Raw genomic sequence first — 26,048 nt, 5'->3', positions numbered from 1 at the left:
TGTAGAAGCAGAGACTGAGTGTATGCTTAATTCATACAGTCCTACCCTTCAACATAAAGAGTACAGTATTATGCCCATAGAATATTAAAGCATAATTTTCCATACAGTGCTCGACCTGAAGCTATAACTATGCGAGAGGTTTGACTATATGCAGAGAAATGAACCTCAGGCTGCTAAGGCAGCATTATTTCAAAAGTATGCTCATTATCCTGAGAAGATGGGGGGGGGGGGGGGGTGAATGTGCGAGCGCATGAAGATGGTGTGTGTGTGTGTGTGTGCGAGTGCACGAGGATGGTGGGTGCGTCAGTGTGCGAGTGCACGCGGCCTTGCACAAGCTCCTGCTGATAAAAGGGGGATTAGAAAGCTGCAGACTTCTACCAGTGCAGCAGGCATACTCAGCTCTCGCTCTCTCTCTCTCTCTCTCAATTTTCATAAATTATTTCAACTTATTTCCCAGGGAAAAGAGCAAACGTTGCAGCGTGCAAATTGGCACTTGGACTGTTCCCCTGGACGCGCTGATCTTTGAAAGCGCTCGATGACTAATCCTTACGACACCTTACTGAATTTACAAAGCGAACCGCGTACGCTTCGCGAGCATCGGGTTTCAAGTGAAGGCGAGGCGAGAGGGAAATGAGGACGTCCTTCCGGATCATTCCGCCACCCTCCTCCACCAGCCCAATCGCATTCCCTCGGCTAAGCTCATCGATGGCTTTCTCCCGCTTTCGATTCGGGAGAGCGCAGAGAAGTGTGTGACCTCCTCCAAAACGTGTGATGTTAAGCCTGCAGTACTTTTCTCGCTGCGCTCGAGGCATGCAGCTTGAGCAAGCGGGTTTGGGGAACTGATTGTCCAGCAGGGGTCGCTGGCGAGTGACAAGACACAGTCACCCCGGGCCAACTGAATCCCTCCCAAGGTGGTGCCAAAATATTCATCACCCTGAGGGGATACCCACCACAGGAGGCAGTGGTGCAGTCCGAATTCCATCCGAGACTGGGGCCCACCTGCACACTGGAACAGAGCCTTAACAGATACCAGACCATGGGGCCCACCCACACACTGGAGCAGAGCCTTAACAGATACCAGACCATGGGGCCCATCTACACACTGGAGCAGAGCCTTATAACAGAGACCAGACCATGGGGCCCATCCACGCACTGGAACAGAACCTTAACAGATACCAGACCGTGTGGCCCACCCACACACTGGAACAGGGCCTTAACACAGTGGTGCACAAACTATGGGTTTCAGATACCAGATGTGGGGCCCATTGACACACTTGAGCGGGGTGGGGGGAAATGGAAGAGTAGAATAACCTGAACAGGAGAACGTCTCTCTCTCTCCTAATAAATGCTCGCTCTCCCTCTAACTGGGGGAGGGACCACATATCCCAAATACTCCGCTCCAGACGTGCTCGTAAAGACGTTCCCTTGTCACTTTGAATCATGGGAGACAAGCTCCAACACTGACGCGACTTGTTTTCCCAATTCCTCTCCGCAAGGCACAGCAATAAAACCCTCCTCCCGAAAACAGAAACCCGTAAACCGTCACTCTGGAAGCGAGAAGGTTAAAGACAAGCGTGCCGATATGCATTTCGGTTTTTCGTTTTTACCTGAAAGACGCGAGGCTTGACGATTCGATAAAGAGCGGGATGCCCCTGCCATTAGACCAGCAGTAACGTTTTTTTCTCCTCTGTAGTTACCGATGGAAACACACTCAAAAGCACTTCATGTACGGCATCTTCTGAAAGCAACGGCTTTGAAGTAGGCCCAGGCCCAAGCCTTAAAGCATTCACATCAAAGCTATTCGGTAAAGGGAACTCAAAGCTGTTGTCATGACATCTGATGCCTGCCTTTTATTCTTACTGGATCCAGTAATATGTTTTTTTTTTTTTTTAGGTTTTCATGATAGTTTTTGCATGTAAATGAATCAGTTTCACGTACAAAAAAACACAGTTGGAAAAACTCCAACTCCCAACTCCCAACTCCCAACTCCCAACTCCCAACTCCCAACTCCCAACTCCCAACTCCCAACTCCCAACTCCGCGGGCTTTTGGGAGCTGGGCGTGCGAGCGCGAGTCGGGTCCTTGTGAGTGGGCCTGACGGTGGTTGCCGGAGGCACGTGGGGGGGCGGAGCCCCGGTGCGCTGGAATGGGGCCGCCGCGCTGGGACGGCACTATTTTCCGCCGGCCAGGCGTTCGGGATCCAGCCGTCCTCCTCTGCGCAGCGGAACTTCTTTCCAGGAGAGGAACGACACGCACGGCTTCATCTCCCTCGCGGCCTCCTTTTTTTCCTTCTCTCTCTCTCTCTCTCATGATTTTTAAAAATCTTTATTCTAGTGTAATGAATTGACAATGATGTTCTAATAAAGGGACATCAAAGGCTTCCCCACTCTCCCTCCTTCCTCCTCTTTCTCTCCCCCTCTCCTTTGTCCTCGCTCCCACTCCTTCCTTCCTTCCCTCTCTCTCTCTCCCTTCCTCTCCAGTAACAGGCGGTTGGGAAACGCTTCAGCGGTAACAGACCAGGCTGATGAGACAGATGCAGCTGTAGAGCTGTCAGATTTAGCTGAAATTTCTCGCGGCGCCCTTCCACAGTCAGCGTTCACAAAGCACCCGTCAAACGGTCTGTATTCACAAAGCATTCGTACACACAAAGCCTGCTTCTGCAGTCAGTTTCTGCAAAGCGCGTGCAAAAAAAAACATTTCCGTTTTTTCCCCAGCCAGTTCAGTCGTATAGGGTTCAACACTTCTCGGACGCCCACTGATTGTCATCAAGAGCCACATGTGAAAGGTCTTCCTATGACTCCGCTCTATGCCAGTCTTGCTGTAATCTGTGGTGTGTGAAAAAGCAGCTGGCGACACCTAGTGTTTCGGAGGAGAACCGCAGACTGCGCTCTCCTGAACAGGCAGTGGAGTTTGCACATGTACAGTATACTAGTTAGCAAGGTACTGTAACTAGCTATGCCACTACAGTCATTTAAGTCCATGGTTTTGAACAAGGGGTCCGTGGACCTCAGGGGGGTTTGTGAAGATACTGTAGGGGGTCCCTGGCCAGAATTATAGATATGCAGTGACTATAGATCTCTGAAAATATATATTTTTTTAAATAAAACTAAAGAAAGAAAATATGTATATAACCCTTTTTAACTTATGATGAGGGTCCCCTGGATACTTTTGAGCATGGTTAAGGTCCCCGACCCAAAAAAGTTTGAAAACCTCTGATTTGAACTCCGTCCAACGTTCAAAACGTAACTGTTGTTATAAGTGAATGGCATATTTTAGGATTTCTATACAGGAGGGGAGTTTGGGTACTTTCAGAACCAGCTTCTGAAGATGCTGTGACTCTCTTACTTGGCATCCTGTTCTTAACCCTTTAAAGAGTAGGTTTTTGGAGTGTTCATTTCAAAATTCTATGTCAGTGTTCTAGAACTCCATCGCTTCCAATTACCAGTAGTGATTGTTACATCCGCATCACAGTGTCAAGTTAAGAACATTTTAAGCACACAAGGGTTAAAACATAACTTTCCATGATTGATAAAGCCCTTGGCTTATGAACAGTGCCCCAAAGAGCCAATCAGAACAGTGCATTCCCACGCTGAGACAGGGAGAGAATGTTTAAAATCAACACTGCGTGCCCATGATCATTTGTTTTCAAACTCGGTCCTGGAGACCGTGTATGCTGGATTTTGCCACAGCCAACATCTTATTCAAAAAGATTTTTTTTAAAATATTAAAAGTTCAATTGTAATTTTGTACTTTTACTTATTCCAGTACAATGTAGGATTGGTTCATTGCCATTAGACCTCTCATTGAACTCTTCATTTTTCACAAATTGCACATTTCAGTAACCTCACTTTCAACAGTTAGCATCCAAATGATTTCGCCTGTCAGTCTGTAATTGAATCAATTCAACCAATGTAAGCTCATTCTAAAAAGGAATCATCTGTCAGGCAGCACATTACAGAAAATGAAAGCTTGGTTGATCCGAATGATTCAAAGTCCTGGGGCAGGATTACTGAACCTGAAACTGCTTGTTTCACTTCAGTCCATGTTCCAGACTCGGAAGGGTTCTGGGTTCCGGGTTTTACTCAGCACAGTTATCCCGCTAACTCACTAAGCGTGCTTTGTGAAAAAGGCCCCAGGTATGTGAATATGGAATGTTCATTCTTCATCACACACACACACACACACACACACACTTATTTCTGACATCACGTGACCTTAAGAAAAAAAAGGGTAAATCACCCTTCAGTAGCCATTAAGTGTCTAATTAAGAACAATTAACAACTCATTACAATTCACAGCTGTCATTTGTGGTAAGAATGAAACCCAGAACACGCAGTGGGCCCCTAGAGTTGAGTTGTAACCTGGATCAGTGGTGTTAGACTCAAGTTCTGGAGCACCACAGCGTCTGCTTGCTTTCTACACTTAAACAATAAATTAAAGTCATGGATTGGCACTCCTGTCTCCAAGGCCTGAATTGATGACAAAAAACCTGCAGACAAACTAAGGCCAATATTGCTGCTGGTTCTCATTTTACGTGACAGTTAATTGATTGATTGATTAATGTCACTAATTGGCCTGAGTTAACTGATTGATTGGTTAGTTGATGTCACTGATTGGCTTAAGATTACATTCACCTGGTGTTCCAGGTCTAAATCAGTCCCTGATTATAGAGTACGAATGAACAACCGTTGGGGTTCACTATACACACTAATCCACCCCTGTGCACAACCAGATTGGAAACTTTTATTAAACTTTGGAAATATATTATTAAAACTAAACTAGTATAAATTTACACACTGCTCTCAAAGTAACACCAGTGTTTCCCAAACTCGGTCCCAGCCACCCACTAAAGAAGCTGATTATCTTTCCAGCCATAATTGCAACCACTTAATTGTAACAAGCCGTTAAATGTTCTTAATTTGATGCTTAATGTCTACTGGGAGAGATTTACACTCTAAAGACCATATTAGCCTACGTCAAAAATGTATACCGAGAATAGGCCTAATTAAGGTCCCGTATTCACACCTCAGGTTAGTTAGTTAAATCAACTAATGTTTTCTGTAATGTGCCAATTCCTCAGGAAATACGTTTTAAAAAACTGATTAAATCACAGAATGACAGGTAAAAATCAGTGGGGACCTAATTAGCGTGTGGACACCTCGTCACCGAATGGAAAAATAAGGAGTTCAATAGAGCAAATGTGAACCAGCCGAGTCGGGACTGTTTTAGAATTAGTTTTAAATAGATGGTTTTTAATCAGGAGTAAGAAAAAAGAAAATCCCAGAAAAACATTGAGTCCCCAGGACCAAGTTTAGGAATTACTACTCGACACTTTCATAAAGAAAGAACCTTGCCTTCCAGCTTTTCCCAAACCTTCGGATGTCTTGTTCCACTTCGCTGTTCAGCTGAGTCAGTCGCCGAGGACGACGCCGTCTGTTCTTATAAGCTAGCGTTTGCTTCTTGCTTTTTATCTTGCAGTTCTCGGGGGGATAAATTAAAACCGCAGTCGACACTTATACTCGAATAATGACAGCTCGCTTTTTTAGCGAAAAATAGACTTCCTTGCTTTCTAGCTCGCTAACGTTTTTTAAAATTATTATTACTCCTTCAAGGCTGAAAGTTTGCCTTCAGAAAAGAAATCTTGCCTTCATTGTGAAGTCTGACAGCCCGAGGGGGTGGAGTGTGACTGGAGAAACGCGTCCCAACATGCTCTTTTTGAATCCAGCTAATAGCGGCTCGTTCGAATATTTAGTGCCATCTAGTGAGACAGTTCACAAATTTATAAGGGTTAGGATATATATATATATATCACTCTCTCTCCCCCATTTGGCTGTGTTGGTGTGACAAGAATAAACGTGCATCGCCAAAGCATATGCTAACATATGAACACAATTTACAGCTAAAACACATATGAATGAAATGATCCGTGGTCTAAAAACTAAAAACTCTCTCCATTCTTGTTTCCGTCTCTTAAAATAGACAAAATGGCCTTTTCCCAAAACCATAAAACAGATAAAGATATGTTCACAAAAATGAGTAGGCTATGCCGATGTGCAATTTTTAATTTTCATTTTTTATGAACAATCTTGTAGAGCATTTTAAGAGATCTCGATAAATACATGCGCAGAGTGTAGCCTGTAATATGATGATGATGATACTGATAATGATGATTATAATTGTTATTATAATAATGTATGTTATTATTATAACATAATAGTATCTGCGGGGCAGAGAGATGTTTCGTTCCAGTCCAGTTAGCTGAATTATTAACGGACGCTTAATAATTTAATAATATTCTTTATTAATAGTCATCTCCTCTCCACAGTGACACACTGGGGCTCGCGAGTCTTGGGGGACAGCCTTGTGCTAATGGAAAATCTGAAACCCATCTGTCATTTTTGGAACAAGTAAAAAGCATTGCTTGCTGATTTTTTCTTTCTTTCTGAAATTATATAACTCCTGTTGATGCTGGTTTTAAAGGGAAGAGATATGTTGATTCTCCTTTGTTATGTAGGCTAGGCTACGTGGGAAAAATCGTGATTTTTTTTTTACAGAAGGAAATGAGTGACGCACTCGACATAGAACTCCGTGTTTAACGGTTGGCAGCGGCTCAGCTTCATCACTCGGGTCACGTGACAGCCCCCCACAGAGCCTCCCAAAGGGAATCGTTACACACTTCCTGAACCAATTAAAGATCGCTATGGGTGACCCAGCTCCCTGACACTGTTTGCGGAGTGGTTTAGTGACTGGAGCATAGTGTATCAGCGGGAGCACACTTCCCAGAGGAGCAAGTCTGGAGCCTGCCCTCTGCCCCCCGTCTTAAAGAAACAGCGCTCCGTGGGCTGGCTTATGAGGCCAGTTATCTACTCATTTATTCCCCTGATAAATGAGCCCTACTTTTGATCGTGTATCGTACACATTTCATTAAAACTAAATGGTCATTCACCAAGATTTCACAGTTTCCCCGTTCTCAGTTTCCCCGAACGACCATTTATTTAACCCATCACATCACGAATTTGAGAGAGCAGAGAAAACCCTCTTCTGGAGGATATCAGAACACCCTGCTGCATCCCGGGTCAACCTACAGGATCCCCCTCCGAGTCCCTGTGATTAACTACAGGATTGCACCCTCTGCTGGCCCCTGCGATTAACTACAGGAGTGCATTCTTTGCTGGTCCCTGTGATTAACTACAGGAGTGCGCCCTCTGCTGGTGCCCGTAATTAACTACAGCACTGCACCCTCTGCTGGTCTATTTCATTAACTACAGCACTGCACCCTCTGCTGGTCTATTTCATTAACTACAGCACTGCGTCCTCTGCTGGTCCCTTTGATTAACTGCAGAACTGCCATTAGCCGTGACATTTCTCTGCAACCATTCAAAATGTTGGAGGGAGAAAGCGAAACAATCAACAGAATTTTCCTGCCTTTGTTCTTCAGATAAAAACAGGAAATTGCTGCAGACATTTAAACGTAAGCAATGATAATCTACGCTTCAGTGAGTTGAAATTTCACTATTTTTAGACAGATTTTTTATTTTATTTTATTTTATTTTATTTTATTTTTGCGAGGGCGGTGGGGTGTCCTCCCTGAGCTTGAGGACCACTTGTGCTGCTTTCCTTCATGAAGTCCCCAAGTGTGCAAAAGCGTTTGCCCGAAAGCTAACATTGGAAAAGCACGTTGCCGGAGGAACGCTGGCAGGGTGAATACTCAGGAGCGCCGTCCACCCTAGGCTTAACAAGCGGCCCAACACAATGGTGGGCCCTAGGTGACGAGGAACGCCCTGCCGCTGGTCTGTAACCATAATCCCTCGTAGCCAGGAGACTGTAATCACCACGGAGAGGTGTAATCACAGGAAGCTCGCCGGTGCTCTGCGGCAGCGCGACACCGCCGCTGCCGAGCGCAACGTAAACAAAGGAGCTGCGTGTCAGATCGCATTCTTTAATGATCGTTCACGTGCAAACTTGCATCTCCGAACTCTAGCTCGGTCTTATGGACCAGCCGTCCATCCATCCATGATCTAACCCGCTTATTCCTGGTCAGGGTCGCGAAGGGGGGGGTCAATCCCTGGATGCATTGGGCGAGCGGCAGGAATAAACCCTGGACAGGTTGCCAGTTCATCACAGGGCACACGCACTATTCACTTACACGCTCGCAGTCAAAACCTATCTGGGCAACTGAAGATGAAACAACTGGCCTAACCTACAGGTCTATGGACTACGGAAGGAAACCATGGTACCCAGAGGAAACCCACGTGGACACGAAGAGCACATGCAAACTCCACACATAAAGCTGTCTGCCAGGATTCGAACCTGGCACTTTCTTGCTGTGAAGTGACAGTGCTGTTTATGGACTATATTTGGGGAATAAAACTCTATTCTGGTACTTTTCTTGTGCTTTTTTTGTGCAGCTGACTCTAATTTATCTAGCGCTGCTCTTCAATCAAAGTCAGATATCCTTGCTTCCATACAGCTTTGTCTGATAAATGCATAAATGTAGTCACTAGTTGCACTTAACACGTCTCCATGACGACCTGCATAACTTCCTATTCAACAGTTTATTTTATGAGCTGTTTATCCCAACATCATCTTCGCTCATTCTCCCTATAACCCGACCTTCTGCGCAACAAATTGAAACAAATTGAAAACAACCCTGAAAGTCATTGTGCCAGAGAATGAGACGGCGAGGGAAATGAGTTTGGGTTTTTATTGGCTCAGTAAAAACGGTTATTGTGAATGTGACCGGGGAGCGAAACGGTTTGTGGCGAACAAAACGCCGAGCGTTTCGTGGAAAGGGATCCAGCTGGCTCACACGGGAGCAGGAAGTGGGCGTAGGCGACGTGTTACGTTAGCAACAGTTCAGAGTCGACTGTGTTATTTATGGCTCTGATTCAAACCCATAGGGAATGGCAATATAAAGCGGTCAGCTTATTTTACAAATCAGTCTGTGATGTGCTTTGATAGTGTTGGCCTGTTCAGCCAGAGCAGCCTTCCACTGCCACTTAAAAAGGCCAATCAATAATTGCAACATATTGGATCTCCGTATAAGGGAAAATATATTTTGTTGCAAACAGGCCGCAGTGGGGAAGGTAAATTGCTTTTTCCTCAATGGAGTACAGCCTACAGAACCCGAGACTGGGGATCCTGACTCCCATAAGGCTTCGAAGTGCTAAATAGCAGGTGAAATCCGCAGAATTGTCTCGATTTCAGGGCAGCTCGGCGAGCACCAAGCACCAGGTCAACGTTTCGAAAACTACCCCCCTCTCTTGAAATCAACGAGCTTCATTGGCGTGACAAAAATCGACACCTGCAGCGCGAAGGTGTCAAAACACGCAATTAACGAATCTCGGGCGGACGTCTTCTGCGTTGACTGCAGCCGAGCGCGGCGTCGATTTTCCCTGCGTCTAAAATGGCGCAGCGCCCCCGCACCTCACCATGGCTTAAAATAGAAAAGGACAGGGAGGAAAAACAAGCCTTTAAAGATGTGAAAAACAGTAAGCCGTAATAACTCCCAGAGAGAAAAGGTTCTGCGTTTTATCACGGTGCGTAGGGCCCACTATTGAAGCTGTAGATCAGGAAGGTGGGCGAAAGAGACTCCAATATGTTCCTCACCTCCTCGATGTAATTAGATCACGCATCTGCCTCGAGTTCCGGACTCTTCCGTGAATATCAGATTTCAGGCGATGGCAATTTAGCTGGCCCACTCTTTGTCGGACATCTGCGCCGTAGCTGACAGATTCTAATAACAACTCTGCTTTTTACAATTTACCAACACAAGCAGTTTCCAAATGTCAATTTGTAAAAATGTAAAGAAATTTTGGAAACTAAGTTAGAAACAAAAAGAATATATATATATACATATATATATATATAAACATGAGAAAAACATCACAAGTGAATACATTCACAAGTCATCATCCATCTTTCAGCTTTTAACCAACAGCAATATTTCATGTGATATAGTAAAGCAGCACATTTTTCCTGAAATTTAAGTAAAACACCATACTGAACATTGCTTCCAGTCCCTATAAACCAATATAGCCTGTTTAAAGACTTCAAGATGGTGTGTTAAAAGGACCCGTACCAGATTGGCAGTTTTAATAAACAGGGAAAAAGCTGTATCTCTTCATCGAACACCATAGGCATGTATCATCCTGAATTGAACTTCAAAAGTTTGTGAATTGAAGAAGGAACTGACCCCAACGCTGATCCCCATGTCGACCACATAGGCTACATTGGGGTAGGCCGTTTTATTCCATAAAGCATAATATGGGCGCCTCTGATTGGCTTAGCAGGTTTCATTGGTCCACAGCCAATGAGATAAATTTCGGCCAGGCAGGTAAACGGAAAATAAGTCCAAAGTTCAAAATAAAAAAGGGACTTTCCTCTCAGTCCCACATAAAGGCTGGCCAACGCTAACAGAGCACGACACTAAAGACCGATACCATAGCGCGAACACAGCGCCGTATTCATATTGCATGACTTCGGTCTATTTACAGAGCACTTGCACCCACGTGGGATGAAGTGCGCCCATCCGATAGGTCAGTGGGGAGTTCGTGTGAAGGTTCTTGAACGTCATCACTTTCCTAGTGAGGAAAATGAAGCATCCGAAGCCTTTAGTGGTTCCTTGTTCTGCATTTTTCAAAAATATTTTTTTTAATCGGCATGCATCCTACCTCTGACTGATGTTCCAAATGGAGTCTGGTGCATTTCTGGGAAATGCTGGATCCTGTTGTTTTCTGCCAAACTGGAGACTGCAGATGTAAACGAGTTCCATAACTCCACTGACTTATAAATTGCACATAGCCTAGTCTATAATGCAAAAAACAAAAACAAAAAACATATAAATCACCTCAATCAAATCCTTGTTGCAGAAAACAGTTTTGGGGTTGGGACCCATCCTACATTTTAAATTGGAGCCAATATGAATTGCATAAGGATCTAAACAAAATTCATAACGACGGCAGTAGACATCATGATGGTGGTTATTCAACATTCGTAAATGCGTTATTAAGGAGGAGCAGGGTGGACAAATTATGCAAACTGCCCGCAAGAAACAAAGGTTATAATATGCACTGAGAAGAAAGCGGATGTTAAAACCCCCAGCAGAAGAACCTCCATCTAGGGTTTTTTTAGGAATTAGGAAATCTGTATGTTTCAGGATTACTTTTATTCTAACAGCATTACAAGCAGAGTTATCGGTTGTTTTTAACTCTTTGCTGTAAAAGTGAAATATGGTCTGTTATTGCTAGCAAGATACAAATAAATGGCATCCATACCACAGCCTGATATTATAGGCCTATTTTTCCTAAAATTAAATTGGTCACAGGTGGTTAGACGTCAGAGAAAATTAATGTGGTCTCTATTCTTACAGATTCCTTTTTTGTAGATTGGCTTATTTAAAATGAAGCACAAACCTTCTATCTTCGGCTCCACTGTCCCGAAAGACACTCATCCCTGAAAGGGCGTGATCACGCGGGAAGCAGGTTGATTCACATTGAAAAGCAAAAAGCAACCGTATTTAGATTAAAATGGCTGTAATTGGCCGCATTCACGAGACGGAGTAGCCTAATTGTAAAGTACTTTCACGTGAGTTCAAACTGAATTTTTTTTTTTTTTTTTTTTGATTAATCTATCACAGGTGCGTAAGAAGTATAGGCCTACGCCGTTAAACCAACGTAAAAGAACCGTTTTTTTCGGTCTCAGTTTTTAAAAATATAAATCAAGCGCAAGCACAATTGAGGAAGCGATTTTAAGATTACGTTTAAATTCAAATCCAATAATATTTTTGTAAATGAGGCCCCTTGCAGAAAGCTGAAACGTGTGCACCTGGCCACTTTTTGTCTTGCTCTGGTTTTGCCATGCAGTGAGTTCAACTGAAGAGATATTCATTCATTGAAGGCAGAGATTTGAATACGGTTCCCATTTCGGCTTTTTAAATTAGGCTACATGAAGTTAAACCAACTCACAAAGGTCGATGCATACGGTTTCCTTTTAAAGTTAGGTCAGTACACAAATGATTAAAAAGTACCCCAGATCTAAAATAGTGAAAGCAATGATGGTGTCTGGATAACGCATGCAATGTTTTTGGAGCAAAGCTTATTTGATCCAAATGTACAAAATTAAACATTAAGTGAACCGATTTTTTTCCTGATAAGAATTTGAAACAATGCTGAAAATGGCCTCGTTGTAAAAATGCCGTTTTAAAGTTTACAAACTGTAACGAAGCCATATTTGGTATACATGATTACCACAATATACAAATAATAACATACGTATTTAATGAAACATGGAGTATTTTTCCTTTGAGCTCGACATTCAATCCCAGGACCATTACTGAATCATAACACCAGCTGTTTATTATCCAATTACTTTAAATGGGCTTTTATATCTGTTGCTTATAATGCTCTCTGGTGAACAGGGTATGCATTTGCATGGAAATAAACTTTCATTCAAAACAATTGCATTGGTTGATTAATTGCTTGGAGTAATATGCTAATCATTACAGCACATCAGTTTTTTACTCAATATGCTCTGCGCGTTTACCAATTGACAGTTTGACTGTTCTGGGTGTCCAGGTGTGGCTTTCATGATAGCTGACTAATGTACCATATTCACATTGAACTGAATGCTTTGGTTATGAATCAGTGACAGTTAAACAAAAATTATCCAGATTTGCAGTTAATTGCAGAATGTACACAATTTAGCACATTTGCATTTCAGTTGTTTTTTTGTTTTTTTTTTGTTCACGTGGAAGAAAAACCTCGGCAAATACTTTTGTTTTCAAATAAAAGACGTCTTTATAAAATACAAAACAAAACACTTCCAGCGCAGGCCAGGGCCTTTGAATGAGAGTGTGCTTGTCTACGAACGACGCGTACCTTTGTGTGAGTGAGGTTTGCAGCGAGTGGTTTTCTGCGTGTCTGCGTGTCTGCGTGTATGTTAGTCTAAGGGAGTGATATCAGGCAATGCGCAGGCTCCTCGAAGACTTGCGAGGACACAAACAAGCTTCGACAAAGTAAAGTACTGACAAGGAGGCAAAACACACACACACACACGCGCGGGCGCCATTTCACACAGGTTTGCCTGTAAGGACGTACATAGAGTCCTCGGTACAATACCAAGGTGGTAACCTACGCATAATGCCCAAGGAATGAGACATTGACACAAAACTTCCTGTCAAGACAGGAAGTCATAAAAAACCCTACCTGAAACCCGACGATAAGAAATACAGGCAACATTTTCAATGAGTGGTCCTTCATAAGCACTACTCAGACATTCATAAATGCTTATGTCAGTTACTTATTCATAAACGCTTATGTCAGTTACTTATTCATAAATGCTTATGTCATGGTAACCTCACTGCGTTGGTGTTGACATAATATACAATGTGCCTGTTTGCAGGTCATGACATAGGCACTTATGAAGTACTGAATGTACTGCTTATGAAGCAGTTATATAGCACTTAAGGATCATTCATAAAAAGTGCTACCAAAAGGTATTTGTAATATATATACAAAATTATTCTCATTTTCAGAGTTCATGTGGCATTGCTAACGCACACATTTAAAAATTTAGTTCCAAATAAGAGTACGTACATTAACACATTATACCGTACAGTTTATCATGTACATGAAGGTACATACATCAGATATACTTTCATATACAGGGAACATTTTTACAATGTAAAAAATTTTTCCAATTCATGTATAAACATACATTCATTTTCATAAAGGTAGGCGTACCATCAGTCACCTTAGCTAAACAAAGAAACTTCCGGCAGACCTGCGATTTGTGGAATGTCACAGAGAGCAAGCAACAGCCAATCAAATTGCTCCATTTCACACCATTTGGAAAGATTTGGAGAAACTCACAGGGTGAACGTCATGATAAAACTCGCGGCACACTCGCCAGCTAACTGGCCTACTGAAGTCCTGGGACAGGCGTGGCTTCACATCGAGCGTTGTAAGCATGCTCACTAAAACACACAAAGAGCACATACATGTACGTGTGCACGCACACGCCAACTCACACAGGCGAACACATATGTACACAAACACACGTGCGCACACTCACATATACACGCATGCACACGCACTACGCACGCACACGCAAGCACACGCACACACACATACACACTCACGCGTATGCACACACACACACACGCACGCACACACACACACATACACACTCACATACACACTCACACACACTCACATACACACTCACACACACTCACATACACACTCACACGTATGCACGCACACGCACACACACACACACTCACACACACACTCACTCACTCACTCACTCACACACACGCACACACGCGCACACACACACACACATACACACACACAAACACAGCAGATGTAGGCAGTGTAAACTCAGAGGCGGGCCCCCGGGGGCCCTCGGAACAGAAGAGGGAAACGCAGTGCGCCAGATCGAGGGGCCGGGAGAGAACGTGCCGGAAGGTCTCAGAGAGACGTCTCCTTGGCCTCGGCCACCGTCGGCTGGAAGGACAGGATCTCCGTGAAGGTGTGCCCTGCGGAGGGAGGCGGCGCGTGAGCTTCTGCACTCGTTTATTAACGAACAGCACGTTCTCTCTCTCTCTTGCTTCCTCAGCTCTCTCTCTCTCTCTTTGTCTCTTTCTCTCTCTCTCTCTCTCTCTCTGTAGGTGTGGTGCAGGTGTGTGTTGGCTATGAGGGTGGGTGGGGGGGGGAGGGGGTGGTTGGCTGGGATGGGAGGTTCATGTATTCATTCATGTATTTGTATGTGTCAAAGGTAGTCTGTGTGTGTAGGGGATATGGTTTCTTAAACGATGTCAAAAGTCAAGTCTCTCTCTGTATGTTTCTCTCCCCCTCCCTCTCTCCCCCTCCCCCCCTCTCTCTCCTCTCTCCTCTCCCTCTCTCCACCCCCCTCTCCTCCCCCCTCTCTCCCCTCCCTCCCTCCCTCTCTCTCCCCCCCTCCTTCCCTCCCTCCCCCTCTCCCCCTCTCTCACGTTTCCACAGCTCCAGGGGCAGGTCGGTGTTGTCCAGTGAGTGGTCGTAGGGCTGCGCCTCGGTCTCCTCCTCGGGGTCGCGGAACTCGGCGAAGTACGGCTGGGACAGCGCCTCGGCCGCGCTCGCCCTCCGCTCTGGGTCCAGAACCAGCATGCGCTCCAGAACCGAGACCGCTGGGGGGAGGGGGACCGCACAATGACCGCATGCTGACCGCACACACACACGCTGACCGCACACACACACATGCATGCGCACACACACACACGCACACGCACACATACACACACACACACACAGCATGCGCTCCAGAACCGAGACCGCTGGGGGGAGAGGGGCCGCACAATGACCGCATGCTGACCGCACACACACGCACACACACACAACACACAATCCAGAACCGAGACCGCTGGGGGGAAGAGGAACCTCATGTTGACCACACATTTACCACACGCTGACTGCACACACACACACACACAACACTACAACACAGTGAACACTGGGGACCAACAGAGACCTCACATTGACAGCAAACCACAAGTGCAGACTAAAACTTAACATTCCCTGAGGAAGGAATAGAACCTTACAGGAAGCATTCTTTACTGATCACTTGATATCGTCAGAGTTGTTACTTACGTCCCCTACAGGGGACAAACATTCATTATTTTAATAATAATTAATTGTCAGGTCTTAGGAGGACATATGATTTAAAATCATAAGGTAGCTGCAAGCCTGAATGCTGATGTGCAGATCTTTTTGGTCTAACAAGCTGGAAGGGTTATTCTTGCTTATACCGGCATGTATATTTTTTCGCGAAAACTTATGAGAGCTCTCTTGAATCAGCGATAGTATTGAATGTTTAGTGCTTTGGGTGTACTTATTTCCATTAGCTGACAGAAGAAAAACAAGTGTTTCATGTTTCTGGGTGAATTTTTAAAATGCCCTTCAAGACCCGTGCAGATCAGGATGCGTAAAATGTCGAGTTAAACAAACTTCAGTTCACTTACCCAGAGGGTTTACTTTCGAGAAGAGGACCCTCAGGTCTGTCTTTTGAATTTTTGGCAGGCTCTTGATGTAGTTTTTAGCCTGACAGGAGAGAAGAGAAGACGCGTCAGGGTTTGCCAACGCACCCTTAAAAGGGGAAGCTTTTTGATATCGTTTCAGTTTTATTTGATTTTTTTGATTAGGCATTAGTTTCTGTGCGCGATGCAGGATATTTAAGGTATTAAGAGGAGTTCCTGAGGGTATGCTGGCTTAACAATGGCAGGCACTGCGGCATTTTGGGAATTGCGGTCTCAAGCAAGAAAACACACTTCAAAAACTCCAAAGCAGCTGGTAAAGCAAGTGCTTTGATTGGCTCCTACAAATCTGATGGACGGCATGCAGCAGCGCCATATATGGGGTTGGTGAAGCCCCGCCCACTAACTGAACATGAAAGGCTCAAGTGACTGCAGAAATTCCAGACTTACATAAGCCTGAGAACTTTGTTAAAAAGTTTTTTTTTTACTCATTAATGTGTGCATGTGCGTGCGTGCGTGCGAATGTCTGTGCACACGTGTGTTTTGGCATGCGTGTGCACATGACTCACATCCTGAGACTGTAGTTTGGAGATAAATTCCTGAGTTGGAGTCCCTGTAATCTTCATGATCTCTGTCAGCTGATCCAGGTCTTGGGTCAAAGGTCAAGGGTCAAAGGTCAAACAGCAAGGGGTATATACATATAATGGCATCCCTTATTCCTCATAACTTTATGTTCTCCTTGGGATGCTTTATTGTCTATATTATTCCATTCCAAAAAGTTATTGGTTGGCTGGCTAGCTGCAGGTAGGAGACTGTTCAATAACCTTAATTTTAATTTTAGTGACTGTAATAATTCATACAATCAGCTATTGTTAGAATAGTGAAAACAGAAAAAGCAAATGACAAATGTTGTACAGGGAGGAGTTGAACCAGTAGTAGCAGTAGTAACAGCAGTGGCATCAAGATTTTAGAACCCAGGAAGCATTAAAACAGCAGTAATGTTACAATAGAGCGGTAAGTTTAGAGTAGAGCAGTAATGTGAGAGTAGAACAGTAATGTGTGAGAGTACAGCAGTGATACTGAGTACAGCAGCAATGAGAGAGTAGCCTACAGCAGGATACGGTCGTTGCCTTTGAAGAGTGGTTTTCCTGAGAGCATTTCCGCCATGATGCAGCCCACAGACCAGATATCCACTGAGGACAGAGAGGGGGCGGGGTCAGAGTGAGGACAGAGAGGGGGCGGGGTCAGAGTGAGGACAGAGAGGGGGCGGGGTCAGAGTGAGGACAGAGAGGGGGGTGGGGTCAGAGTGAGGACAGAGAGGGGGCGGGGTCAGAGTGATGACAGAGAGGGGAGCGGGGTCAGAGTGATGACAGAGGTAGAGAGGCAGATGAGGTACATATATGTAAACACATACACACAATAGTTGCAAATTTGCAGTGTATGCATGCAAACCATAAAGTTATCTTGTTATCTGGCTTTGTCTTGTTCCCTTGCTGAGGAGCTGGCTTATTTTAAAATAAAAAACAAATAAATATTTAAATCAATCAGTAAATGACAAAAGCTAAAATCACCTTTTTTATTTAAAATTAATATTGTAAGTAGGAAAGGACTGTACAGAAAAATACTTCCCTTTTTTTTTTTTAAATAGGCATAAGAAGAGCAAAACAGGACTTTGTGCGACCGAAGATCAGCTCACACAAAACCAAGACTTCAATGTGAAGTGTAATGACGCGACAGCACCCCCCGGTGGCCGGCATTCGTAAGTGGCGGGGGCGGCGCGCTTGCGCGACGTTGGCTCACCGGTCTGAGTGTAGTGCATCCAGTTGAGGATGACCTCCGGGGCCCGGTACCACCGGGTCACCACGTACCCGGTCATCTCGCTGTCGGCCTGCCGGGCCAGGCCGAAGTCCAGAATCTGCGGACGGAGGGGCGCCATTACGGCTCAACTGAACAAACCCGCGCATTGACTGAGCTACAATGAGTGACTGAGGGCGCATAATCTCTTCTGGCTCGGCAGGAGGAGGCCAAGGGGATTACACTGAGGTTTTCTTGAGTCCATGAAAGGGATTAACAAAGTCAGTCCACAAAATATTTTCCAAACTGCGCTCTACTTTAAGAACTAGGTGAAAAGCCAATATAAAGGTAAACTCCACACAGATATCAGTCAGTATTAAGATAAATTCCACACGAATATCAGTCAGTATAAAGGTAAATTCCATAAGGATATCAGTCAGTATAAAGATAAATTCAGCAGTGATATCAGTCAGTATTAAGATAAATTCCATAAGGATATCAGTCAGTATTAACATAAATTCCACACAGATATCAGTCAGTATTAAGATAAATTCCACACGGATATCAGTCAGTATAAAGGTAAATTCCGCAGTGACATGGGTCAGTATTAAGGTAAATTCTGCAATGATATCATTCAGCATAAAGGTAAATTCCATACTGATATCAGGAAGTATGTTTTTACACAGTCATCAGTGTGTGGAACAGCCACGTCATTTAGTGTAACAGAAGTTAGCGTTCAAGTGCTCAAATCCAGACTAGATGCAGTGCTGGATTCTCTACAGTTCACAGGCCAGTGATAATCTGAAGCCACGGTCATTACCAACTCTCACGTTCTCGTGTTGTGTCCTGGACGACCGATTCGTTTGAATCAGGTTAATTCAAACCGGGTCAGAACAATACTAGAGCAAGACTGGTCACAGCCTTGCTTTTTCAGGCACGTTAGCGTGTGCAGGGTCACCATTAAGCAAAATGGAGTCCTCCGGTGTGATGTTCCCATGGCTGACGGGGTCAGAAGTGTTGATGGGGTGGGGGTCGTACCTTAAGTTCACAGTCTTGGTTGATGGCCAAATTCCCTGGTTTGAGATCCTATGGACACGGAGAGGAGACTGTACCAAACGATAACACGCAGGCACACGCTGGCACGTGACATCACATCAGGTTTAGACATTTGGCTGAGAACAATCCAGAACAATCCAAACATGCAATCCATCATGCAGGTGGGTATACAGGTTGAGCACACTGCTCAAGGGTACAATGAGAGTGTACAGCACTGGGAACAGGAACAGAACCATGGAGCTGCACGGCCAGTTCCCTAACTGCTACGCTACACTGCCGACCCACACACACACACACACACACACACACGCAGAGACACAAATGCAAAGGCAAACATACACACGCATGCCCTGACACACACACACATGCGTGTGCACACAAACGCTCACACACATGCACAAACGCTCACACGTTCGCACGCACAATCGCTCACACACATGCACAAAAGCTCAAACATGTGCACACACAAATGCTCACACACACGGGCACAGGCACTCTCACACACATGTGTGCGCACTCACACACTCACGCGCACAATTAACTCCTGACGTGACGGACGTGCGGAACCCAACCGGCAATGCAAGCGATCAAGCCCCGCCCCCCGTTCCGCAGAGGTTAAAGGTTAAAGTTCACTCACCCTGTGGATGATTCCAGCTGAGTGGATATACTGAGAGACAGGGAGATAGAGAGAGAGGCGGGGCAATCACAGTCAGAGATTCCCATAGCCACGCCCATTCCTATCGGCATGTACGCGACTATCAATAATATAAAGCATATGTATAAATACAGTGTTAATGTGTGCATTTATTGGGGTTGTGTTTGTGTGTGTGTATGTGTTGTTGTGTGTGGGTCTGTCCACGTCAGGGTACAATTGATTTACATGCATGTGAAAGTATTCTTGGACTTCTGTACACTGGAATTTCAGTGTGTGCTTGTTCTGTGCATGCGAGTTGATGTGTGTGTGCGTTTTGTGAAAATGTATGTGCATAGATGTGTTTGTGTGTACGTGTATGTGTTTGTTGCATGCGTATGTGCCTGTATGTGTGCGTGTACGAGTATGTGCGTATTCGCTGTGTGCTTATGTAGGATGTGTGTTTTGTGCGTGTGTCTTGATGTGCTCGTGTGCGTGTGTATGTGTGTTTTGTGCGTGTGTCCTGATGTGCTCGTGTGCGTGTGTGTGTGTGTGTATGTCTGACCTTGAGTCCCTTCAGCATCTGATAGACCAAGAACTGCACTCTGTCTTCAGAAAGACGTTCCATCTTCATCAACTTCCCCAGGTCCGTGCCCATATACGGCATCACCAGGTAACTGACAAAAGAGACACAGACAGCCTATCACATCTGTGCACGTGCAGGGCGTTGCCAAGTAGCAGACACAGAGACACAGAGAGCCTATCAGGTCTACGCACATATAAGGCATGACCAGGTAACTGACACTAAATCTGAAAGGAGAACAGTATTTTCACAGACACGGAACATATTAGTTCAGCTGCACTCTCAGCCTTGGGAAGCTTCCGGATTGGCTAAAATAGCTAAATAACAGACAAAGAAACTGTCGGCTGAACATAAACCGCAGACAGATTAGACATCCAAAACAGTGTAGAGATTCATTTTAACACAGCAGCACTATGGAAACTATGAGTCGTACATTTTTGTGCCATTTCCTTTTTCAAATTGATTCCGAAATGCAATGAATCTGAAAACAAGGATTCCTCTTTCTGTAAGTCAGTTATTTCACAAACAAGCACACACGCGCGCACACACACACACACACACAAACTACAGCTCTGACCTAATCTTGCAGCCTAGTTCCGAGCAATCAGTTGACCGCTCTGATGTGATGTCATGAGGTGTCATGGGGCGGGGACACACGCACGGATACTCACAAGTCCTGAAACCTGTCCAATGAGAGGGCAGAGGTGAAGACATCCAGCAGTCCAATCACCTGCTCCCCAGCCAATGGGGTATGAAGAAGAAAAAAGGCAGACGCAGAGAGCGGGTCACTCCAAACCAGGCCAATAGGAGCGCACGGTGCTCCTTTGTGTACATTAGGGCATAGGGCGTGGCAGCTCGGTATCAACACAAAGCTATGCCGAAAGTCACGTGGGTCAGGAATGCGTGTCACCAGCCTCATGAAAGATCTTAACATCTGAGGTCTGAGGCTTTATCGTCCTGTAATCTACACCACGGTTATCAGTCGCCACGGGTAAAGTTCACCGTGGAAACACGTGACGTGTCTGCTGCCATGACAACCGAGTACAACGAGAGGCTTATCACGGGACATGGTGGTTTAGGGAACGGGGCTAAAATTCAAGGGAGTTGCGGGTTCGATTCCCAACTGGGGTGCAGCTAATGTACCCATGAAAGGGTACTTAACCTGAACTGCTCAGATTTTTTGTGAAAAAATAAATAAAAATAAAGTACAAGCATACAGTAATGTAAGTGCATAGTAATACTGTTGAGTCAAAACTGAGCATGTAATGAGGGTGCAGTCATAGTGTCAGTATACGTACTGGTGCTGGAGTGTGCAGTAGTTTTGTTGACTGTGCAGTAACGGTATAGTGTGTGTAGTGTGCAGTAACACTGTTGAGATTGTAATAACAGAATTGAGAGTGCAGTAAGAGTGTTGAGTTTGCAGTAAGAGTGTTGAGTGTGCAGTAACAGTGTTGAGTGTGCAGTAACAGTGTTGAGTGTGCAGTAAGTGTTCAGTGTGCAGTAACACTGTTGAGTGTGCAGTAACAGTATTGAGTGAGGTAACAGTGTTGAGTGTGCAGTAAGTGTTGAGTGTGCAGTAACAGTGTTGAGCGTGCAGTAACAGTGTTGAGTGTGCAGTAACAGTGTTGAGTGTGCAGTAACAGTGTTGAGTGTGCAGTAACAGTGTTGAGTGTGCAGTAACAGTGTTGAGTGTGCAGTAACAGTGTTGAGTGTGCAGTAACAGTGTTCAGTGTGCAGTAACAGTGTTGAGTGTGCAGTAACAGTGTTGAGTGTGCAGTAACAGTGTTCAGTGTGCAGTAACAGTGTTCAGTGTGCAGTAACAGTGTTGAGTGTGCAGTAACAGTGTTGAGTGTGCAGTAAGTGTTGAGTGTTTAGTAACAGTGTTGAGTGCTCACATTGTCGTGCTTCATGTGCTTGAGCAGACGCAGCTCCCGGTACGCCCGTTTGGCAAACAGCTCCGACTGAAAGGGCCGGTGGAGCTTCTTTATGGCCACGCGCACGCCCGTCCTGCGGTCCAACGCCGAACTGGAAACGAGGTCAGAGGTCAAAGGTCGGCCAGTCATCCAGACCAATTACAACAGAGAACTACCTACTGATAAAAAAAAAAAAAATGCAAAAACAAACTGAAAAACAGTAACCAAGGACAGGCACAACTTCACGTACAGCACATGTTGTTGAAATATTATATTTGTATGCGTGTATTTCATATGTAATACAGGCCTCTCTTTGTACGGTTTATAAATCAAGTGCCACCTGCACTTGAACACACTAAGAACATAAAGGAGACGTTAGGGCTCATAATCAAAGGTTTCGCAGTTAGTTGTTTGTGCAAGCGATAACCATAACTCAGGCAGCAGGTCCCGTTCCAAAATGAGCCGTCATCGGTTATACACATAAATTACTGCCGTCGGATCCATTTTTTTTATTATTACTGCTGCACAGGAATCTGGTTTAGCCGGCTGAGGAGACTGCGTTAGGGACTGCGTGCAAATTCCTCTCCCGAAGCTTCATTTAAAAACTTTGAATGGGTGCTAAATTGTTTTACAACCTGGGAGGCGGGAGGGGAGGGGGTAATTACTGATTGACATGTTCAGCTACACTACGCAGGAAGCACAAATAACTGAACTTGCGACTCGGTTTGTGTCGGCGTGCACTACATAACATCCTTGGCGCTCAAATCTTTCTTGCCTTTCCAGAACAAGTGCAGAATGGAGTTTCGGGACAGCCGAGATATGTGGTCAGTGCCGGGCATTCAAGGACAACAATTAAACTGTTAAATTTTGCGCAGCTGCATAAATGTGTTGACCTTTCCTGCGACGGTGCATTTGTGGTGTAAATGTAATGCGAGACGCAACTTGGAGGGCAAAGAAACGTATTCATTTCTTAATTCTGGGTAAGGAGCAGGCCTGGTAACTTAAAGGTCACAGGTTCGATTCCCGGGTCAGACACCGCCGTTGCACCCTTGAGCAAGGTACTTAACCCGCATAACTTCAGTATGTATCCAGCTGTATAAACGGATGCAACGTGAAATGTTGTGTAAGTCGCTCTGGATAAGAGCGTCTGCTAAATGCATGTAATGTAATGTTATGTAAAGTAATTTATTTGCAAAACGAAACAAGCAGTCTACATAAACAAAAAAGAAGCGAACAAATTGGGTGTGATCATAATCCCTCAGAGGCATATGAAGGAATCTTGCCAATACAAGACAAACAATTGAAAGCGACTAAATGGGCGGATAAATGCAAGCTTACTGGTATATTCAATACAGTGCATTCAATACAGACACAACAGCGGTGTCATATTACATTTCACCGTTTAGGCAAACACAAGTTGTTTTAATTGTTTGACAACAATGTAAATATAATATATAACAAGCTGTGAATAAAATGAAAAGGGAAAACATAGAATTATATCCAAGTATGTACTCATCTTCTTACTTGATGAACTTGCTGTTGTGTTATTGGTCTGTAACTTGAGTGCTACTATGTGCTTAATTTGCACTATGCCCCAAAGAGCTCAATGAAGAATTCTTTGAACTGATGTCAGAACTTGTGGTTTATTTAAAGGGCAATATTTGGGTAAAACCAGTAAAGTTATGGTGAAAACTATCCACAGTTATTAATCTTATAATTATTAATCTTGCAATACCTTAAAGCATTATTTTTGGCAAAATAAACAAGAAATGGTCATAATCTTTTCCAATGTTCCTAAAATGTGGAAAAATCGTTTTAGTTTTAGATTCATACATAACTTTTGAGATTTGTCAGTTGAAAGTAGGAATATTATAATACTTTTCATTGTTCTGCCTTCTTCATCAACATAAAGACAATACATACAGACACAATCATGGTGTCATTAAATCTAACTTTGCGCTTTGCCAAAAACTGAGTAATATTAACAAATCACTATTTTTACTGATTAATAATTTAGTGTGATTAATCCACAAAAGTATAATATTGAAAATGTAAAACATTAAAGTTTCCAACTCTCTAGTACTTAATGCCAAATACTATGTTTTGTGAATTCACGTAAATTACGTTTTGAAATTCCAACAATTAAATTTGTATCACCCCGAAAACTCCTAAGATTTTTACCTTGAAAAATTAAGGATGCTTTCATGCGTATTAATCTTGTCACCTAGCGAGACAAATAAAAAAACAAGGCTTTGGCATGGCCGCGACAACATTGGTGCATCCACTTAGAGCATTGTTCGACATCCGATTCACAGCTATAGCCACACACACAACCAGAATGTCACAAATGTCACATCCAAAAAAATCTGGTAGGTGGAGCTACGAGCTGTCCTTAAATACTTCGGCGAAACAAGTATGTTGAAACAGGAGCGACGGCATCACCGTTGGACTGAACCCGTTCTGACACGCACAGGCACTGCATTTGCCAATAACAACTTTCCAGACACGCAGGCACAGGGTAGTGTTTATGAATGGATCTTTTTCGTTGATTCCGTATTGGTGCCACATATTCACTGATTTGAAAATTATACGTCTGGCTCACTCAGTTCTCTGAGGCAAATGCATCAGATCCACAGAGCATCTGCGCAGCACTGATTAAAAAAAGTGTCAACCCGGAAAACTACTTCGCCTTTTGTAGTTTCCTGTCCTTCGAGGATACAAGACTAGATTAGGGCCGATGGCACGATAGAATCACGCTAAATATATTAGTCCTCCGTACGGATAATGTGCTGCCTTGTCCTCTCTCGATGCACACAATAAAGCCAACGGGAGTTCTTTGTTAAGGCGGTGCGCTACTTTACAAAGGGAAATAGATCACATTGAACAGATTGAGAGGGGGAAGCGTATGAGGCGTGAGAGAAAATGAACAAGGGGGGATTTTTTCATTGAAACAAGGTCTGGAGAAATCCCTCAAATTTCTACCATGTTTTTCCGTCGTAGCCTATAGGCAATCCCAACCGAACCCATATCGCCGTGTTGACGGAAGTGTTTTCGCAACCTCCTGTCGACTAAAACTCTATTCACCTCTTTTGTTACCTTGCGAGATTTCGCCTACACAATGGACTCTCTTATTTAGAGGTCCCATAACCCACAGCAAATTCCATTTTACATAGATGAAGTAGTCTAAATCCACGGTTTTTCTCAGATCACTGATATATTCAGTATGTTATCACGCCGGCTACATACCAAGACTACGCATTACAACAGGAGCACTAACGATACTAAAGAGAAACTCACCATACTGTGCCGTACGCCCCTGTGCCCACCTGCTTCAGATCTCTGTACCGTTCGGGAACCTCCCAAGCAGTTTTATTCACTTCCTGACTGTAAAATCCCGCTCTGGTCCGGCTCGACATGTCGATTCCGAATCTGCCAATGTGGGTCGCAGACTTTTTCCTTCTTCTCGGCTCAAACACGCATAGCCCCCTCTGCAAGCTTTCTCTCTCGCGCACCCTCTCTCTCTCTTTCTCTCTCTCTCTCACACACACACACACACACACACTCCCTTGGTGAATGCGCAGCACGTCCCCTTTCTCCTTGGTCGCCTGTGTGCACTCCGCCCTGCCTTACTGAAAGGGTAGGTGACCTTCGCGTATTGCCCGGCGGAGTTTTCAGTTTCTCCCCCCCTATAAGAGGCGGTAGATCCAGAGGAACTATGGGGGTAAAGACGCGAAAACACTGGCCCACTGCAGTTTGCAGCGAGTTTGATTGCGTGTATGCACAAGCACGTGTGCGTTAACGGACACCTGAAATGAGAAACATGTAATTATTCTTAGTAAAAAAAAAAAATCCGCCCATGCGAATTTATAGCCTGTACAGCATTTTACAGCTCCCTGATACGAGTTATTTCATAAAGCGTTAGCACACTTACTTTTATTTGAAATTGTAAAGACGTGCTATAGTCCGCCTTACTTCAGTCCTACATTACAGGTGTGCGAGAAAAAAATACTCACATTGTTATAATAAAATACAATATATTTCTGGTGAATTACTCTAG

General features: G+C 44.3%; 2 protein-coding genes across 6 annotated transcripts in view; both read right to left on the bottom strand.

Annotated features, from left to right (window-relative positions):
* LOC135245621 (CUGBP Elav-like family member 2) overlaps positions 1-11,653 on the bottom strand; it is a 67,076-nt gene extending 55,423 nt beyond the window's left edge. Inside the window, exons 1-2 of one of the 5 annotated variants that reach the window (XM_064318781.1) lie at positions 11,414-11,653; positions 10,673-10,750 (exon numbers count right to left, since the gene is read on the bottom strand). In XM_064318781.1, coding sequence (XP_064174851.1) covers positions 10,673-10,750; positions 11,414-11,451 — 116 coding nt within the window. In that variant the 5' untranslated portion in view covers positions 11,452-11,653. Of the gene's footprint in view, positions 1-5,353; positions 5,678-10,672; positions 10,751-11,413 lie in introns of those variants that run through there. The other 4 variants (XM_064318777.1, XM_064318776.1, XM_064318779.1 and 1 more) reach the window with 4 other exon arrangements.
* A 1,942-nt stretch (positions 11,654-13,595) lies between these two features.
* On the bottom strand, positions 13,596-25,785 carry mapk12a (mitogen-activated protein kinase 12a). Its single transcript, XM_064318791.1, has 12 exons — positions 25,289-25,785; positions 21,974-22,103; positions 20,750-20,808; positions 20,061-20,172; positions 19,502-19,531; positions 18,847-18,894; positions 17,815-17,929; positions 17,136-17,207; positions 16,584-16,663; positions 16,003-16,081; positions 14,998-15,171; positions 13,596-14,541 (listed from the first exon to the last, which is right to left on the bottom strand). The coding sequence occupies exons 1-12, from the start codon at positions 25,405-25,407 to the stop codon at positions 14,474-14,476; spliced, it is 1,086 nt and encodes a 361-aa protein (XP_064174861.1). The 5' UTR covers positions 25,408-25,785; the 3' UTR covers positions 13,596-14,473.
* Between the last annotated feature and the right edge of the window lie 263 nt (positions 25,786-26,048).

The sequence above is a fragment of the Anguilla rostrata genome, chromosome 19 (assembly GCF_018555375.3).
Source record: "Anguilla rostrata isolate EN2019 chromosome 19, ASM1855537v3, whole genome shotgun sequence".
NCBI lineage: Eukaryota > Metazoa > Chordata > Actinopteri > Anguilliformes > Anguillidae > Anguilla > Anguilla rostrata.
The sequence above is the reverse complement of the archived record's forward strand: the minus strand, read 5'-3'. Positions and strand labels throughout refer to the sequence as shown.

Bases quoted from the DNA above. Each gene is read 5' to 3' on its own strand.
- mapk12a (XM_064318791.1), bottom strand. From the start codon at position 25,407: ATGTCGAGCCGGACCAGAGCGGGATTTTACAGTCAGGAAGTGAATAAA. The intron at 22,104-25,288 runs GTGAGTTTCTCT...CCTCGTTTCCAG, and splicing joins GGGGCGTACGGCACAGTATG to TTCGGCGTTGGACCGCAGGA. The intron at 18,895-19,501 runs GTGAGTGAACTT...CCGTGTCCATAG, and splicing joins CAGCTGGAATCATCCACAGG to GATCTCAAACCAGGGAATTT.